The sequence below is a fragment of the Mixophyes fleayi genome, chromosome 8, assembly GCF_038048845.1.
Source record: "Mixophyes fleayi isolate aMixFle1 chromosome 8, aMixFle1.hap1, whole genome shotgun sequence".
In the NCBI taxonomy this organism is placed as follows: Eukaryota; Metazoa; Chordata; class Amphibia; order Anura; family Limnodynastidae; genus Mixophyes; species Mixophyes fleayi.
In genome coordinates this window covers 72,905,783-72,926,040 of record NC_134409.1, presented here as the reverse complement: position 1 = coordinate 72,926,040, position 20,258 = coordinate 72,905,783, and the positions used below count along the sequence as shown (strand labels likewise).

Here is a 20,258-nt window from a genome sequence, read left to right as displayed (position 1 = left end):
AATAGAAATCCTATACAGTCCTAAACCACGCTGGACCCATGTTAGCCCACCGCTCTTGTGCCATATCATAACCCAAAAGTGCAACGATTTGTTGCACTCGCAAAACCACATAATAATTTATACAATAGGAGTATCTCTAGCCATATTTCAGATTTCATACCAAGCTGTGTTTTGGAGACATTTTCGTATTTTAAGTTTGGTAGCAACAGGAAGTGTATTAATATAGCTTTCCCACATGTCAAAGAACTTTTTAACTTAATTTTCTTTATCAATTGGTGCCTCAACAAAATCCTTCTGGTCTGTAATTTTTGGTAATGGAATCAACATACGCTAGTAACTTATTCACCAAATGTTGTTGTTCATACATTTCTTAAACGTAAACAGTATGTTATTTGAATTTCATGTTGCAGAATTTTTGAATTTTCTGGTAGATCCTTTTGCACAAATATTCCAGCTGATGAAGCTTTTGATTCTTCAAAGTGCTTGCTTGGGCTAATCAACAAGTTACCATATTCACTGTATGTCTGGAAGGGTAAAGGACAAGGATTTGCAATAATTAGTGATGACATTGAACATAATTCAAATTATTCAGTTCACACTTATTTGAACACCATTCTTGCCAACGTGAAAAAAAGAAAATCAAGACCTCCAAAGAAATCATTTATTTAGTGATGGTGCAGCATCACAGTTTAAACAAAGGTTCAAGTTTTACAATATTTTCTGAAAGAAGAGGTGTCAGTTTGTTTGTTAGCTTACTATGTTTGTCCCCAATTGTAAAGCGCTACGGAACATGTTCGCACTATATAAATAAATGATGATGATGTTTGTCAGTTTAGTGGCATTTCTTGGCTAGAAGTCATGGAAAGGGTGTGGTTGATGGAATTGGTGGCACAATTAAATGCTGTACAGAGGGCATGCCTAGGAGGAACTGTGTCAAAGAATTCTACAAAGTTGCCATAAAAAGTCTGCATGTTAAAATCTTGAGCAACAAAAAATAAAATCTGCTAACATATTTTTTTTTTTTTTTGAGTATGCAAGCAAGCTATCTGTGAGGAAGTTTATCATTCAGGTGCTTACAGTGAATGAGTTAGAACTTGAAGTTTCATTCCTTAGCAAGCAAGATATTAGCGTCTGTTTATTTTACCAGAAAGAGAGGAGATTGTTGGGTGGATGAATCTCAAGTGTTGCAACATCAAAATATTGAATTTTCCCCCTGTTCCAGAGACTCTGTAAAACTACATTTCATGAATGATTAGGCATTACTGATTGCTCCAGATTTTGTTTTGAATGTACCTGTTTGTAGTTGGTTTTATTGCTTTGGATTTTTGTATATATCCATCTGAAGCCAAGTGTGTGTGTTAAATTTTTATTCATAAGTGGTACAAGAATGTGTACAATTTTACAAATAAAATGGTTTGGGAATGGTAAATTCCCAAACCATTTTGTTTGTAAAATTGTGGTTAATGTCACCATCATGCTCTAGAACAGTGCAACTATGAGTTAAATTCAAGTTATCATTTTTATACATGCACTCAAAGTTTAAAATGCACTCAGCATTTTGAAGTAACTGTTAATTTTTTGTATAACTGCTCGGTTTCCCCATGTTGCTGTCATTTTATGACCAACTGGTATTGGAAGCTCCTCAAAGAGTAGCAAAATAAAATTAATCTGGCCCCGTACAATGGACCTTAGACACTGTGCTACAATTAGCCTTACCTTTTCATATCCCTTTCTGTTTCTGTCCTAATCCGTAAAATGATTATACCAGCCTCTTCCTGCTAATGTTAATCCATGTGTCAGAATTTACTTAAATAAGTGTCCCATGCTAAATATTTACAGTGTTTAACACAAGGTTGTCCTGTGAGCCACATGGGAAACCTGCTTTTAGAATATTTTATTTGTGACTAATAAAGTGTTTTAATCTATCATTTCAGACCAATGCAAGGTTTAATCTTCCTATTCAAGTGGCAACCCGGAGAAGAGCCTGCTGGATCTATAGTTCAAGACTCCCGCCTGGACACAATATTTTTCGCAAAACAGGTATTAGAGCTCTGTATTTTTTTTTTTAATTTTTTTTTTTTATTTGGCTTATGTGCTGTCCAAGTCATTCTGATAATCAATAAGAGGAATGTGCAGTCATTTTCTATCACGTCTCATCCTGTTTTTGTTAGGCTATGGTGCTCTTCAGTTTTTAGGCAAGGAGTGCATCTTTTCTTGTCCTTAGAGTCAGAGGGGTGTTAGTCAGAGGGGGAAAGTGGATTGCCGAGCTCACCAGGAAGAGCAAGAGAAAATTCGGCTCTGTCCTGAAGTCCTCAGTGGCTGTACCATCAGGGGAATGCGCTGGGGAGGAGGTGGTGGGAGCGACTTCAATGGGAGAGATGTACCTCTGAATGGTTTGAAGTCTCCCTGCCCCTGAGGAAATTAAATAACTGCCTTGTGTGATCTTTTGCATTTGGCAGTTTAAGACGGTGCATGCTGGGTAATCCCACATTGCCTCAAACACACAGAATGCACTTTGCGTGAAAAGCTGGCAAACAGTGCTTTGAATTTACAAGTATAGAGCGAAAAATTCTCCCACATTAAACAAAAGAAGAAAGGAAGGCAGTGAATGCTGCAGTGAAAGAAAATATGTCTCCATCACAGTTGGCAGGGTAAGCCCAGAGAAATCTTTTAGTTCGCTATGGGATTTTGTTGATTGTGTTTGGCTCTTAGGTTTGTGGATTCAAAGGATAAAACTGCTTCAGTTACTATAGCCTCTTAAAGTTAAGTGTTGATTTGTCATATTGTGCAAAGGATTCACTGAAGAATATAGGGGATAAATATGTGTATCATGTATGGAAAATAAGCAACAGCAGCCCCCTCAACCTATAATTGAAATGTTGAGGGATGAAAGTGGGGCTTACAGATATATTTCTAAGTATAGAAAAACCCTAACGCACCAGAAATGTATTGTGACTTTACATAGTAACATAGTTGATGAGGTTGAAAAAAGACACCAGTCCATAAAGTTCAACCTATTTTGGATCTCCTGCGATCCTGCACTTATATTTGAAATTAATCCAGAGTAAGCAACCGCTAATCTGTTTCAATTGTGGAAATCCCCCCCCCCAGACTCAATATTGCAGTCCTATTTTTACCCTATATCCACTACTATCCTTCATTTTAATTAACGGTCGTATCCCTGGATACACCTTTCCGCTAAAAATTTGTCTAACCCTTTCTTAAACATATCTATTGAATCTGCCATCACAACTTGCCCTGGCAATGAATTCCATATCTTGACTGCCCTTACTGTAAAGAACCCCTTCCTTTGCTGGTTGTGAAATTTCCTCTCCTCTAACCTTAGGGGATGACCACGTGTCCTGTGTATGGTCCTTGGGGTAAAAAGTTCCCATGAAAGCTCTCTGTATTGACCCCTAATGTATTTGTACATAGTAATCATATCTCCCCTTAGATGCCTCTTTTCTAAAGTAAACATGCCTAAACTGGCTAACCTTTCCTCATAACTTAATGACTCCATACCCTTTATCAATTTTGTCGCCCTTCTCTGAACCCTTTCTAGTTCCAAATTATCTTTTTTATAGAGTGATGCCCAGAACTGTACTGCTCATTCAAGATGAGGTCTTACCAACGATTTATACAGTGGCAAAATTACACTGTCTTCCCTTGCATCTATGCCCCTTTTTATGCATGCCAATACCAGTGCCACCAAAACAGCTCTGACCTGTTGAGACATGGACTCCACAAGACCTCTGAATGTGTCCTGTAGTATCTGGCACCAAGATGTTAGCAGCAGATAGTTTAGGTCAAGTAAGTTGCGGGGCCTCCTTGGCTCTGACTTTTTTTTTTCCCCAGCACATCCCCCCCAGATTCCCGATCGGATTGAGATCTGGGAAATTTGGAGGCCAATTCAACAGTTTAAACTCTTTAGTCATGTTCTTCAAACCATTCCTCTTTCAGCATTATCTTGCTGAAAGAGGGCACTGCCATCAGGTAATACCATTTGCAATGAAGGGGTGTACTTGGTCTGCAACAATGTTTAGGTAGGTGGTATATGTCAAAGTAGCAGCCACATGAATGTCAGGATCCTAGAAGAACATTGTCCAGAGCATCACAATGCCTTTATTGGCCTGCCTTGTTTCATAGTGCATCCTAGTGCTAGCTCTTCCCCAGGTAAATTATGCATGCGTGCACACACCTGGCTGTCCACATTATGTAAAAGAAAGCATGATTCATCAGATCAGACCCCCTTCTTTCATTGCTCCATGGTCCAGTTTTGAAGCTCACGTGCCCATTGTAGGTGCTTTCGGCAGTGAACAGGAGTCTGCATGGGTAGTCTACGCAGCCACATATGCAGCAAGCTGCATATGTGTTCTGACACCTTTTTTTTTTTTTTATAACATAGCCAGCGTTAACTTTTCAGCAGTTTGTGCTTCAGTAGCTCTTCTGTAGGATTGGACCAGACGGGGCTAGTCTTCGCTCCCCACGCGCCTCAATAAGCCTTGGGTGCCCATAACCCTGTCGCTAGTTCATTGATTGTCCTTCCTGGCTCCCTTTTGGTATATAGTAACCAGTGCATACTGGGAACACCCACAAGACCTCACAGTTTTCAGATGTTCTGACCCCAGTCGTCTAGCCATTACAATTTTGGCCCTTGCCGAAGTCGATCAGATCTTTCCAATCTTTCCTGCTTCTAACACATCAACTTCAACATCTGACTGTTCACAGTATATCCCATATATGCCATTGTAGCGAGATAATCAATGTTATTCACTTCACTTGTCAGTGGTTTGAATGTTGTGGCTGATCAGTGGCTATGCATGTATAAAAGTCTGTAGTGTGTGTATGTATGGTATGCATTTTTTTTTTTTTTTTTTTTGTAAGACAGTAACTTTATACAAAGTATAATGTAGTGAGTAAGCTAGTGTTTATTCTAGCAGGTGTGTCTGTTCTCTTGTCTCCACCCTTGTAATATTTATCCATAAGTGTTTGGTTACCAAATGTGTCTCAATGACTTCACTTTTTTCTCCCATTCTAACTAGGTAATAAATAATGCATGTGCTACACAAGCAATTGTCAGCATTTTGCTAAATACAACTCACCCTGATATAAATTTAGGAGAAACCCTGTCCGAATTCAAAGAGTTCACGCAAAGTTTCGATGCAGCTGTAAGTACCTGGTCAATATTGTTGCATTGTTCTTTTTTGGTAGTTAACACTATATTTACCTTTTTTTTTGTAGGCTCCTTTTTTAATTTTTAACAAAGGGGCTTATTCATATATATCTATTTGATAGTCTTTGGCATTTATCACAATGCAAATTGTCTTATTCAATAATATGTTGTCTTAAATATGCCTATTTGCTTCAGAGATGTATTGGTATTTATTTTCTTATGTCTTTATCCTGTTTTAATCCTTATTCCTTATAACTGTGGATACAGTAAGCACATGAAAGTGCTGAAAAGTTTTTAAAGACATTAAAATATTGTAAAAAATGAGTCCCCTTGCAATGTGCTTTGACACAAATGTAATTGTGACCTGGTCCAACAAACCATTCAAAAAGTAACTTGTAATTTTGTATTAAGTCTGTATCTTCTACAGTCAGTAATTGTAATATTTATTGATGCCTGTTTCACACTTAGATGCTATCAACATAAATCCTTTTATAGACAATTCGCACCCTTAACATTCTTGGTGTGAGGCAAGCAGCTCACATAGTCATTTTTTGTTTGTTGGTTTAGTTCACCTTAATCCTCCTAGCATCGTAGGCTTTAAATCTGTCTGCACTGTTCCTCCATTTTTGATGGAGGTCCATTAATGTAGATTCGACATCCTAGTTCTCTTCTGATACTCTCAACCACTCGCAGTGATCATAAAGTGCTTTTGTGAGCCTGGAGTGATTGTGTCTTTTTGGACTCTCAATTGCTTCCAAAACCCAAACTGAGGAATCTTACATAGTTGCGTATAAACTGGTGATTTTATATAATCACCATGCTGTCACTACTGTGCAGCAGGTTAGGATGGAGAGCTAAAGAAGCAGGCAGTTAATGACAATAAGTAGACAAAAATGCACAGTGTGGATTGGTTGATTTTACAAAACGACAGGGTCAGTGATGTCAGCAGAGCAACTCCATCTCAGATGTTTTTCCTGTATCGAAGTCCATCGGGCACTGTCCTAAACATGGATAGGAGGTGTTGTAGTTGTCTGGAATGGAATGGTAATGTAATTTAATTGTCCAGAGTTGCAGTGGAATGTCCTGTTAAGACTATTAACCCCAAATATGAAAACTTAAATTTTACAATTAAGCATCACTTTAATCCAGGATGGAACCATTATGATAACTTCATGTTGGAGGAAGAGACTTTGGGCAGCTGATCTAATAAAACATAAAATACAAAAATAGGCCAACCATCTAATAAAATATTACACGCACATCCTCAAAGCATTGTATGTGTGTCAAATTGCAATGCATTAATCCAGGCTTCTCAATTCTATTTTAACTAGTGCTTACTTGTGTTTAAATTGTTGTGCTACTTTTCTCATTCCTGCTGATGGCACTCTCTAAAATAAAACCGAGGTGTACCACATGTATTTCTAAATAGTGAACAAAACTGGTCATGACATTTTGTTTAAAAAACGCTAAAAAAAAACAAGCAAACAAAAATCCTACAATAAAATGTAGGTGGGTCGTTGTAATACCAAATATATTAATACAGCAATTTCACTGAAATGCTTTTTTGGGGACAATTCCCATAGTTTATTGAATATACACTTCTATAATTTTAGCTGCTCATGGCTTATATGTCCACCATATGTATTAAACTGTTTTAATTTCTGTAGATCTACTGAAATAGTGGAGGCTTTTCCCATGACAAAACATTTGAAAGAAACATTTCATATTATATGTGGCTATCCTTTTAGATTGATTGAGCAACTGACAACACTGGGGAAATAACTGTTGGATCCTTGCTAGCTAACCCCTACTGTTCATTTCCCACATGTTAGGAAATAGAAGATTATAACCTTGGCTTTGTCCCCACCTGTCCTCATGTACAGAATAAAGTATACCATTTGTTTATATATGCGTAATAAGAGTCCTAACTCTCTCCTTCTGTCTCAAGTTGCTGAATGGCTTAAACATTCTAAAAGCAGTATGTTTTCTTTGCTAACTTGCTGCTGTTTCCAGCTCTCTCGTTCTGATGCCCATCTAGACCAACCTGATTGTTCATTGACTAGTAGAAGTGCCGAGTCATTGGCTGATGTGAACTTATTTTAAAGTCTATAGCGATCAGATATTTTAATGTACTGAGCACAGTTATCATAGTCAAAATCATAACGCACTGATTTTCCCTTGTGTCTTCAAAGACCGGAATAGAACATTATCACACTGTAAAGTTGCAAATTATGTCTAGCATATGCATCCCTCTTCTTGGGACAGTTATGTACATTAAAATGTTGTGATTAGAATAACTTTAAGATATATCTATAGGTATATCTATTGTGAACAAATCTATGGAGTTGTTAATTGACTAATCTTATGTCTGTCTTTTAGATGAAGGGGTTGGCATTAAGCAACTCAGAAGTGATTCGACAAGTACACAACAGTTTTGCAAGGTACTTCCTGAGTTTTACAAACTGATATGAAACGGCAAATTGTCAGTATGCTATGTAAAATCCATCTCATCTTACTCTGCTCCACAAAATATTATATTTACTGTATAGACCAGAAGGGCTAGACAAATATGGATTGCCAGGAAACCATGGTGACTTAAAGGTTTAATCTGCCAGCTGGTACAGAATCCTTCATGTGCCAGTTAGCAACTTCTAAAAATGAAAGAATATGCCTCCTAGGGGCAATGGGGTGAATTTGTTCTAATGGTGCTTTTAGTAGTTAGTATATCTGTCTAAGTAAAACTAAATGGTGCAGACAGGTATCTTAATTGAAATCGTTAGTAAATGTACATATTAACCCCAGTTTATGCAATTGCCAGCATTTTCTTTTGCTGTAGGGACAATTATTATTTTGTAGAACGCCAGAGTGTAGGGAAAAGAGGATATACAAGGTAGACCAAATAAGAGCAGACAATAAAACAAACTGTATGGAGGACCCTGCTCCTAAAAGAGCTTACTTTCTAAATGGAAACAGGGCACAGCTGAAACAAGAGGAGCGAGCGTGACTCAGTGGAGGTTGGGACAGTTGTGAAGGGTCCATTGGGGTTTTCAGAGCGTCTAATGTTTTTTTTTTTTTTTTTTTTTGTTTTTGCGTCTAATGTTTTTAAGGCTGTGGGAAAGTCTGATTGGGCGTGGTGGGGAATTTCATAAGTGGGTTTTGCAGCACAGGAGAACTCTCCAAGGCGGGAGTGAGAGGCATTTACCAGAGTCGAGACGCAGGTCAGAAGTAGCTCTAAGAGGGAGAGAGATTATTTTGATATGAGATTTGAGATGTATGAAGGGGTCTTTATTTTTTGGAGGGCTGTGCTAGATGCAAATTAGTTTGTGCGCACAGGTAACAAATGGGATATCTTCAAAAAGCTGCTAGAATCTGTATGTAGTTCAGACCTACTATAGATAAAAATGAAATCATAAAGGGGTTCCAGCGCTAAAATAACCAAATATGAATACATATATCATGGGCAGGCTTGGCTAACCTGTGACACTCCAGGTGTTGTGAAACTACATGCCTCTGCATGCTTTGCCAATATATAGCAGCTTATTGCTGGAAGGGTATGCTGGGACTTGTAGTTTCACAACACCTGGAGTGCCACAGGTTAGCCAAGCCTGATCTAGGGTGTGAATGACCCAATAAACTGATATGCTATGTTAGTTTGTAAGATTTTTTTTTTTTATATATTTTGTATATGCACTCTTGCTTTGCTTGAGAGTGTGGATTTAATCTGATTGTCGCATTTGAATAAAATTATACAGGAAATGCTGATACTAAAAACACAATAATTTAATTACATTAAACGATATACATAAAATCCTAGACTATAAAAATTGAAATGGATAAATTACAATACAATTGTGTTTTTAGTATCTGCATTTTTTTAAAAACAATACCCAAACACATATAAAAAAAAAAGAACATTTAGTGCAAATCTGCGCTTGTGAACAATTCTCTAATTACATAACTAAATTAATAAGCGTAACATACTCTTTAAACAATCCAAAAATAGAAATTGAAATAGATAAGTCTCTGATATATTGTGATTCTTCTCTTGAGAAATTTTTGTAAGTGATTTCTTCTCATCCCGATATATCATGTGAATTAAAAACACACAAAACAAACAATCATAGTGTAATATGTATACCTATTACTATCTTCAGTAAAAGTTTTTTTCAGTATTTTAATTTTTTTATTTTTTTTTTATTTACAAAATAACTGGCCCCTGTCTTGAGTATATTTGTTCTGGCTTGTTATAATAGGTTTTACTTGCTGCTTTCAGCTGAAAAAAAAAATGTTCAGTTGCACATATAGCAGTCTGTTTTATTAGAAGAAAGAGAGCTCCCAAAAAAAAAGGTGGAAAAAGTTGCTGCTAAGTTTCAATTGAGAGTTAAGTAAAAATTGTAATGCCCCATAGGTTTTGCGCCTTTTGTTGGTCAGAGAAATCTAGGAGGTATTTTGGAGGACAATTTACTGCTTGTTGTAAAGCTCAGCTGAGAGCAAAGTGGGACAGCTATGCATCCATCTCCTGAGCCCTCAGGCAAACTGTTGGCATGATGGGCAAGCTATCAACCTGGGTACTTCTGGGTGGGAGAAATCCTAAGTCAGGTATACATCATGGGTCTCCATTTCTAGCCTTAATGGTGGTTAAAATTTAAAGCTTTTTGCTCTACGGAAGCCATCCAGTCCTTGATCTATTCATGGGTAGTCATTCCAGAGGAGAGAGGATTGGGTTTTTACTCCAATCTCTTCTTGGTTCTGAAGCCAGTTGGATCAGGTTAAATATGGAGTCCTTGAGGTCTGTCATAAACCGTATGTAACAGAATGAGTGTTTGCTGTTGGTTACCAAGGAGACCTATTTGCGTGGTCAGATCTAGGAGGATACACCAGTGCCTTCTCAGATTTGCCGTGCAGTCCCATACTCCAATTTCGGATGTCTAGATGTTGGCATGATAGCATCTTGTTCGAACCACAAGGTGGAGCACTTCTGCTGAAGGAAAGGGGATCTGATTGTTGGTAGATGTCATGTTGATACCTTTGACCTTTTTGTCTGATTTACCTGTTCCCTCCCCCCTTTCTTGTAGCAGTGCTTTCTGTGGGTCCTAAAGAAGCTAAAGAGAGGGGGATCCTGGTTGCATGGTACTTGCCAAAAAGATTGTGTTGCACAGACTTTCTCAATATTGCATTGGGCCCATTGTGGTATCTACCTCTAAGACAAGAACTGTTAACTGAAGGGCCTTTATATCACCAGGATTTAACTTGGCTGACTTTAATGGCTGCTGAAGCCATGATGCTTAGGCCTAGGGTGTCTGACAGCGTGTCACAGATCATGCTTAAGACTAAAGTCAGTTTCACATAGGCATCGTCTCAGGATGTTGTAAAAGGAAGGGAATTTTTTACCTCTTTTTAGTTGGCTGGTCTACTCCTGTACTTGGAAGGCCTGAATGATGGTTTGAGACCTAGCTTTCTGAAGTTCAGCTGTTGACGCGCTCTGCTTTCTCACACATTTTTAAGAGGTACAGACTTTCTTAGGAGTGTTGCATGTGCAACCTTCATATATTTTCCCCCCACCATTCTCCAGTAGCGTCTTGGAATCGCAGCCTTTTGTTGTCAGCCTTGGAGCTTCCTCCCTTCAAACCTTTGTATTTGGTGGAGTTAAAGTTCCTTGCCTTGAAGACGTTTCTTTGGCTATCCGCACAGCTTTGTTGATTTTTGGAGCTGGGGGGTTCTGTCTTCTAGTTTTCAGTGTCTCGTCTTTCATGAAGACAGGGTTGCATTTGGACTAAACCTTCTCATCAGACCAAAGTGGTCTCTGATTTCCATCTATATCGGTACATTTTGTTCCGGCTTCAGACCGTAGTATGTCGCCAGAATAGGACTGCTCTCTACAGACTTTGGATGTTGTCAGGGCTTTGAGGACTTGGATTCATTAAAATGTTTGGTTTGTAAAAATTTTTACACCACTTGATGTTTTAATGATTTCACATATGCACATGGTAAAGACTTCTTTGTTCCATTTGAAAATGATGAACCTTTTTCCCATGTGTATTCCTTGGTATAACAGGTTTTAGACAAATCTTGGAGAGATGTATAATATTATATACATTTTTTTTTTTGTGCATTTTCAACGATTAAACAATGAGATTGCTATTCTCAAATAAAGGATAACGTAATACAACATATACTATTGACACAAGATATAATATAGAGCGGACATAGATGAGAAATGTATGAACGACCCAAATACAAACGGTATTGTTCAAGTTATCACTATCTGAAAAATACTTAAATACCATTAAACAGAAAACAAAAACAAAAACGCAGTAGGACAATTTAAAATAATGTGTGCAACACCTCTAGTAGCAATGCAAGTGAGCCAACCACACTTAAGTTTTACAATACAAACGGTACAGAGCATATATCAAAAGGTTTATATTCAGCCTGCATTCTTTGGTGCCGCTGGGGGGGGGAGGAGACCAGAGTAGTATAAGAGACGTACTAGATGTACGGGAGCACAGATAAATAAAAGCCATAAAGTGGCTAAACAAATCAAATCAATGGAAAGGTAATAAACTACCAAAGAGTACAGTAAGACCGCATCTGACACCCACACTGCTGATTGATATCATACACATGTACTTGGGCATTCCACATGTAAGTCGGGGACCACAAGAAAAGATTAAACATCTGTACCTGCTTAAATAGAAACCAAGTGGTCTATTCAAACACTTTAAGGATATCATCTTGTTTAACTTTGGGTGACCACTCAATATAATGATCACACTTGGAATGAAATTTAAGATCCTGTGTCTTGATAACTGGAAAAGCTGCACGTCTAAAGAACAAAAGTAAAAATGGAATTATTATTTGAAATTTATTTTTAACAGGAAGACGTTGAGTTGCGTAGAAATGTTTTTGTTTTTTTTAGCAACAGTTAATAACTTTTAAGGCTGGATTAATACGAATATGAGGCAGGCTATCTTTCCAGACATCGAAATTGCATAAAAACAACAGGATGGGATTCCTACACAAAGTGATCCCAAAATTTAATTAAAAAAGCTAGGATCTTCTAAAGTCTGAATATTTTCAGACATTCTCAAAAATACGATAAAAAGTGGCAGAATTTTGTCGGCAACTGATGAACAAGGTAACTATTTCATAGACACAAAGAAAGCACTTTGCATTTCAACAAAGGCTTGCTGGATAGTTTTAATAGGTACTTCCTGTAATTTTGCAGATGTTAAGCATTTCAGAATTTTTTTTCTTCAAAATTCAGTAAGGTATTGAGGCCAGTAATTGAGGGGATGTAAATACACCAGTTTTGAAATGCATGTTTTCAAAGTCTGCTATTATCAGAATAAATGAATCTTGATATAAAAATCGTATTCTGAATTTGTTGGTCTTCAGAAAATGCAACATATTATCCAAGGCATTTAGACTTATTGGGGCATATTCAATTCTCTGCGGAAGCGGCGAAAATCTCGCGGTCCGCGCACGATTACCGTTACGGTAATCGTGCGCGGAAAAAACGTTAATGCAGTAATTTACCCGCGAGCTGAAATCCAGCTATCTATTACCGTATTAACAGTAATAGTTTTTCCGCGGCGCAGAAAAAAAGAATTGAATATGCCCCATTGTGTGTCAGTCATGGCAAAATGACAGACCTGCAAGTACATATAGAATAGTTTATTAGCTATGGAGTATTTATGAGAAAGTTGTTGAAAGAAATATAAGGAGTCCCTGGTGTCAAATGCATATCTGATGAGAGAAATTTCCATTTCTATTCCAGATAGTGTTTGTTATAGAGCAGGCCTGTCCAACCTGCGGCCCTCCAGGTGTTGTGAAACTACAAGTCCCAGCATGCCCTTCCAGCTAGCAACAGGTTGTCTACTGGCAAAGTATGCCGCAGGTTGGACAGGCCTGTTAGAGAGACCGTGTTCAAAGGCAGGGCTGCCCCATATGGTAATGCACATAGGGGGGAAATTCAATTAGCTGGGTAGTGTCTCCGGAATGTCCATGAGACTCTTCGGTGGAGATATAACAGAAATCTATTTTTTATTTATTTTTTTCCTTCCGCACACCCCATAGAGGTGCGAGAAAATAATTCCCAAGATTTTTGCCATAATTACCACCAATGTGGCGCCCAGACATTGCACCATGCACATTTAGCAACATTTGCTGCGGTTATACGGAGAAGAGCATCTGCTTTGGATAGGTAAGTTTCGGAAAGAATACAGTTTTAATAACAGCGGGTCTACCAAACAGGGAAAGGTTTAGATCTTTCCAGTTATCCAGAATAGACCAGATATTGCGAATTATGTTTGTATAATTAAGCTTATGTTATCTGGAGTGTATATAACGTTGTTAGTATGACACGTAGATCATGAGAAAGCTTATGATCAGCCAGTAGTGTATATTAATTAATATTCTAGCCAGCAAAGGAGCAAAAATCTCAATTGTCCCTAATAATATAGAAGATATAGAGAGGATGGTGTCTGAATGTAATATGTAGCCTGCAAATAAAGCGATGTTGTTGTCCAGGTTACCAACCTTGATACCTCTATAATTCCTGCTTGACCTCACGGCAAGTGCCAAGGGTTCCAGCGCAAGAGCAAATAACTGTGCCAATGGGTTCCCCGTTGAATGCAGAATGTATCGGATAGGTAACCATTAGTCAAAAGTTGGGTTAGCGGTTGTTTTGTACAGTGTTTGCATTGTATTTACAAATCTATCAGGGAACGCGAACCAACAAAGAGTTTTAAATAGGTGGTCCCATATTACTAGATCAAAAGCCTCTTCAGCATCAAGCTATAAAACAATATTTCAGTTAGAGTTCCCTGAGGAATGTACAGTCATGGCCAAACGTTTTGAGAATGATACAAGTATTGGTTTTCACAAAGTTTGTTGCTTCAGTGTTTTTAGACCTTTTTATCAGATGGTATACTGTAATGAAGTGCTCCATCATGCTGGAAAGGCATTGTTCGTCATCAAACAGTTCTTGGGTGGTTGGTAGAAGTTGCTCTTGGAGGATGTTTTAATACCCTTCTTTATTCATAGCTGTGGTCCTAGGCAAAATTGAGAGTAAGCCCACTCCCTTGGCTGACAATCAACTCTACACATGAATGGTCTCAGGATGATTTCCTGTTTGCATGGCACAGTACTGATGGTAGCGCTCGCCTTTCCTTCTCCGGACAAGCGTTTTTCCAGATGCTCCAAACAATCTGAAAGGGGATTTATTAGGGAAAAAGACTTTACTCCAGTCCTCAGCAGTCCAAACCTTGTTACTTTTGCAGAATATCAGTCTGTCCTTTATGATTTTCCTGGAGAGAAGTTGCTGGCCGCCTTGACACCAGGTCATCATTAAAAAGTCTTCACTTCACTGTGCGTGCAGATGCACTCACACCTGCCTGCTGCCATTCTTGAACAAGCTCAGCACTGGTGGTGCCCAATCCAGCAGCTGAATCAACTTTAGGAGACTGTCCTGATGCTTGCTGGACGTTCTTGGGCACCCTGAAGCCGCTTTCAAAACTATTGAACCTCTCTCCTTGAAGTTCTTGATGATCGATGGTTGACATGTGCAATCCTACTAGCAGCAATATCCTTGCCTGCGAAGCCCTTTTTGTGCAAAGCAGTGATGACTGCATGTGTTTTCTTGCAGGTAACCATGGTTAACAGAGGAAGAACAATGATTTCAAGCAGCACCCTCCTTTTTAAAGCTTCCAGTCTGTTCTAACGCAGTCAGCATGAAAGTGTGATCTCCAGCCTTGTCCTCGTCAGCTGGTCTTTTTGTGGCATGGCTGCAATGCAGTGGAAATGTAGTTTTTGGGATAAAGTTCATTGCCATGGCAAAGAGAGACTTTGAAATTAATTGTAATTCATCTGATCACTCCATGACATTCTGGAGTATCTGCAAATTGCCATCATAAAAACTGACACAAATATTAGTTTTCAAAGTCTGCTGCATCATTCTCAAAACTTTTGGCCATGACTGTAAGTGATGTACATAAAGTCTTGGCTCTGATACATTTGTTACAGAATGCCTACCCCAGGTGAACCTCATCTGACCAGCATGAATAATATTCGGTAATATCAATTTAAGGCGTTCTGCTAATAATTTAGTGAAAATTTGTTTCCTATAGACTACAAAATGATATAGGTCGATAAGAGGCCGGCTTCTCCAAGTTTCACCCCGGTTTAGGTAACTACTTTATCAGAGCTGAATTAATGATTGGTAAGAAGATTCTTCTTTAATTTTTCATTGAAAAAGTCCCGAAGGCCTTCACATCTAAGTTCTTGCAATATCTGAAAACCTTTGGCCTTGATGAACTGTCCAGAGAATTCTCTGTGTCTTTAAGTTGACAACCTTTTTTTTTTACTTCTAATGTGAATGGTGTCATGAGTGATGTTTCTTGCTGCTCAGAAATTTGTGCAAGGAAACATTATTTTAAAAGTTTTGTTTGTTAGAGGTGTAAGAAGTCTTTGGAATAAAGATCAGAATAAAACAACCAGAGGTCTGCCAGTTCTTTCTCATCAAATACTAGCAACTCGTTCCCATTGCGTGTGGGGAAGGGAAAGATCTCCCAAGTATAAATTCTATAAATTTGGCAATAAATCTGCCCATTTACTTTCTAATCTGTTACAGGGAGATAACCTTTGAATTACATGTATGGGAGTAACTAATTTGTGACCTCAAAATAGATTTTCTTTTCTCTAAAGTTTGTTCTGTTAATGGCAGAAGGATTAGTTTTAAATGCCTGGTAAGCAGAGGTTAGCTAATTTTGCGGTGCCAAATATAAGATAGGTTGATCTTTATGTTGTCGAACGTATGGAAAATATGTGGTCCCAAAACACTTAACAGTTTGCCAGAATAGTTGGGAATTATCCCAATGTTGTTTGTTTGAAAAATCATGCCAGACTACTGTTATGCACGTTTTGTCGCTATCCAATAACGATTGTCGAATCTCGATTTGTGTTTCCAACGCACAAATATTTATTCTCAAAAAGTAGCAGAATAATTCAAGCGAAATAATAGTAAGTACAGTCGTTACTTATCGCAGGCGCTCTGGATCCAGTGGACAGTCATTCAGTCCTGAAGTCTGTGGACAAGATGTCTGAACACTAGATGAAAAGCTCCTGCTTATATGCAAACAGAAATAGAGTGAAACAATGCAGATGGTTTGGTTTGATTCTATTGGTCCAGGCTTCAGGAAGGTCCAGGGGGTTGCAGATCATAGGCTGGTTCAATCTAAGGAATCCAAAGGTGGGGGTCATCTCTACAGGGGATGAGCTCTGTTCTTCCCGCCAAAACTCCAATTACAACCAGTCCATTAGCATTTTACAGTCAGCATCATATTAAAGGTTTATTCCCTAACATCAATAACTAGAGTATGCAATGTGTGATCTCTTTGCCGAATGTACCGGACAGCTGCTGATGTAAAGGGGATTAATATGATATCAGACATGACACCTTTCCTTTAACCTGAACCATATGTATCACTAATATGCATATAGCTTATAATATTACCCATAAACACTACTATATTTCGACATAAATAACTATGTGTTGCAACTACGATTAATGTGTACTATTTACAAATGTGTGTGTTGGTGCGAATGTATACAAAAGTGTAAAAACTGTTATTGCCACGTGTTGCGGCTGGATACGCCCTTCCACGCAGTAGCGTGCTCTACGCATAATTTCAGACAAAGACAATCAAGTTTGCTCGATATTAATTGAGATAACTTTATCCAATTTGCTGACTTCGACACTACAATCAACATATTCCGAAACTTTAGGGAGTTAGCAAGTTTGGCAGGGAATTGCCATTGTATTTATGGTCCTTTTTTAATAGTCTGGTTTCTAAGTTTTAAGCCATATCAACGAGTGCTCTGATAGACCTATGGGTTCGATCTCTACAGAGTCAATTTTGAGTAATAAAGAAGAAGATAAGAAAGTAATCAGTTCACAAAAGTGTGCCATTTGCTGCTGATAAACATATATAAACTTTTGTTGTAGGATTTCTAGCCCGCCAAATATTGGTCAAATTAAGTTGAACAGCTATAGTTTTAATACCCTGATTAGGAGACAATCCACTCCCCTCCCAGCCCAAGTCTGTCTGTTCACACAGATGACCACCCCCCGCCATCCCTCCCCGTCCAAAACACAGGAGGCAAAAATATTAAAATCTCCTCCCATTATGTATTATCATGATACACAGGCGATGGATGAATTTTTTTTTAAAAAAGTGTTTTTTTATACACAGTAGGGGCATACCTTGAGTTCTCCCCAGCACCTATTTTTCTTTGGTGCTCCAGACACTTTTTACTTGCCACCCAGCTTTTGGATTCCAACAGAATCATTTTATAATGGAATAAACCATTGTTTCTCATATTGGAATTGGCACTATATGAGCACTACATCCAACATTGTGTTAGAACACTGAGCAGCAGTCTGACAAGTCCTGGCAGGTGTGGGCAATAACATCCAAAGTTTTTCAATCTTTCAAAGAATTACTCTGCCCCCACCTGGCTACTTCTTAATGCCAACTGGCTGGCATAATTTTCTGTAAAGAACAGAGATACTGGTTAGTGTGTTAATCTGGTGTCATTAAGAGTGCCATTCAACATGAGAAATCTACCCTCAGGATCCCTAATTTGAGTGGACAGAAGTCCGGTTGTCCCTTTTAATAATAGAACTACTCCATGTAGATTTTTAGCTATAAGAGGTAGAACCTACTGCATGAAAACCAGGCAAGGACAGTTTTTCATGTTCTTTATCAATAAAGTGGGCTTCCTTAAAAAGGCTACATCAGCCTTTTGTATGATAATTGAATATTTTCTTTAGTTTAACTGGGAGTTTGTCCCCTACATTCTAAGAACAAAAATTGAAGGAGGCCAGCTTGGTAGTCTTAAGCGGAGCACAGTGTGTAAGGGCTAATGAGCCTACAAAAAGGGGGTCAGGGGTAGCATTCTCCTCCATCGGGCAATCAAAAATCACAGTAACCCAAACATCAAGAGGCATGATGCAACAATTCAACATTAGAAGAAAACACAGAAAAACATACAAACTTTTCTAGCCAAGGGCAGTCGGGTACAAATCCTGACTGTAGAGCAACACATAACTATAGTGTGAATTACAATAAATGTGGAGCCCACCAAGAAACATAAGTAGGGACCCATGATATGAATGCTATGTACGAACTAGTGTAAGATACTGACAACATTATTTGCAGAACTAATACAAATGTCAGGAGAGGTTCGGTAATAAAGTACAATAGGTAATATCACATGAGTTGGAACCTGAATTTTCAGGTTTTGATGTAGGCGTCTTAACAGACAGGTTAATAATTTCACCATACAGAAAACTTACAAGCCGTGTATATTTCGAACCTGCAAAGAGAAAAAGGGAGAGGATGGTAAAGGGAAGGAATGAAGAGAAGACAAGGAAAGAAGGATGGGAAGGGAGACAGAATAGTGGGAAATGATTCTAAAAAGTAGTAGAGCATGCATAGAGGCAAGTTGTCTTTACCCAAATAGGGTAGCTACCAAAGCAGATACAATCTCTCCTCTCCCCTGCATCAAGTAATTAATATTTTTGAAGTCCTTCAACCTTGTCCAATATTTTTTTTTTTTTTTTGCAAATCGTTGAATTCGTCATCGGCAAAAAGGAAGTCCTTTAAAGTATTTACCATAAAAGAACTGCAAACTAGCAGGATAAAGCAATGCAATTTTTTTTGTTTTGCCTTGACAATAGCATGCCTTTGTCACGTCAGATGAAAAATCCTAAAATAGATGTAGGCGATGTGTGTCCCAAACAAGTGTCAATCTTTTTAGATGCTGTTCAGATGTCGTCCAATTTTTACGTAGAGTTAAGGCAGCGAAATATCACAGTTCTGAGTCTTTCCAAGGTGGAATTCCTAGGTGGGCCCAATTTCGCCTTGTTATACAACAGAGGCACAAAGTTGTCTGTTGGTAAGATAGTTGATAAGAATTGAGTAAGAGATTATTTCTTTACCAATTATGATAGGTCGATAAGACAGAAATTATTCTGACATGATCTGTTTTCAAGGTCATCAACTATTCCATAATTGTTTTTGCATTTTACTAACCTGTCACCGATTGTACCTTTTAGTTGTGCAACATCATAACATTTTTTACTAATTCTCTGTTCATTAATTTTGAACTTGTTTGAAAACTCGTAGGAGCTGAGTTTTTAGGTTTTGTAACATTGTGGTAAACTTAAAGGCTTGTTCTTAAAACATAAGACCCATTGTTGCCTTTTATGGCTTTGACAACAGCCAGATAGTATGTAGGAGCTAGTGATATCAGATGATTGGATATTATCAGCTTGTTGGTCAAGACGGGTGTTGTCCGTAGAGGTGACAGATTAATCTTTTTTTGTTGACTCTTCACTCTTTACACACTGTTTGCCAGTTGACTGTATATGTTAATATATTTTGCCATTCTGGCGGATAAGTTATTCCATCCAGTAGGTGACTAGATATCCGTAAGGATACTCTTCATCCCCTCTAGGGTTCCCTCACCTCCCCGCCCCCCTCTCTATTTATGTTGATTTTCAACTCTTCCTTCTCCTCCAAATATGATATTCAGTCCCTCTTCACATCCTGCTTCTTCCTCCTGCAGAATATACCCAAGCCCATTTCTCACCATGGAAACTACCAAAACTTTTATTTACTCCTTTATCTCTCACCTTGATTATGGTAGCCTCATCCTCTCTGGCCTAGCTATCTCACTCTACTCCAAGATTTAGCCCGAGCTGCTTTTCCCATGTGGAACACACTCCCTCATTATATCAGATTATCCTCTACTCTTCAAGGGTATCTTTAAAACCCAGTCCTCCTAACTACTGCCTTTGATATTAACTCCACTCCTCACCTTTGTCTTTACCTTCTCTCCAGGTCTGCTTCCCTAACCCTGTCGCTTTAAACCGAGATATACCTTGCTTTGGACAGTACAATTACCTACTCACTGTCCTGTAAATAACTTTCTGCATTCCAGAGTTCTCTGTGTGTAATATTTGAATTGGTAGCTATCAGGACTTTGTTAGGTTTAGTTTAATGTATTAGGGGCCGTC

General features: G+C 38.3%; 1 protein-coding gene across 3 annotated transcripts in view; it reads left to right on the top strand.

Moving 5' to 3' along the window:
- The window catches only part of UCHL5 (ubiquitin C-terminal hydrolase L5), a 117,368-nt gene that overhangs the window by 36,358 nt on the left and 60,752 nt on the right, over positions 1–20,258 (top strand). For all 3 annotated transcript variants that reach the window (XM_075182726.1, XM_075182728.1, XM_075182727.1), the window contains 3 exons: positions 1,935–2,040; positions 5,043–5,168; positions 7,553–7,614. In XM_075182726.1, the coding sequence (XP_075038827.1) occupies positions 1,935–2,040; positions 5,043–5,168; positions 7,553–7,614 (294 nt within the window). The remainder of the gene's footprint in view (positions 1–1,934; positions 2,041–5,042; positions 5,169–7,552; positions 7,615–20,258) is intronic.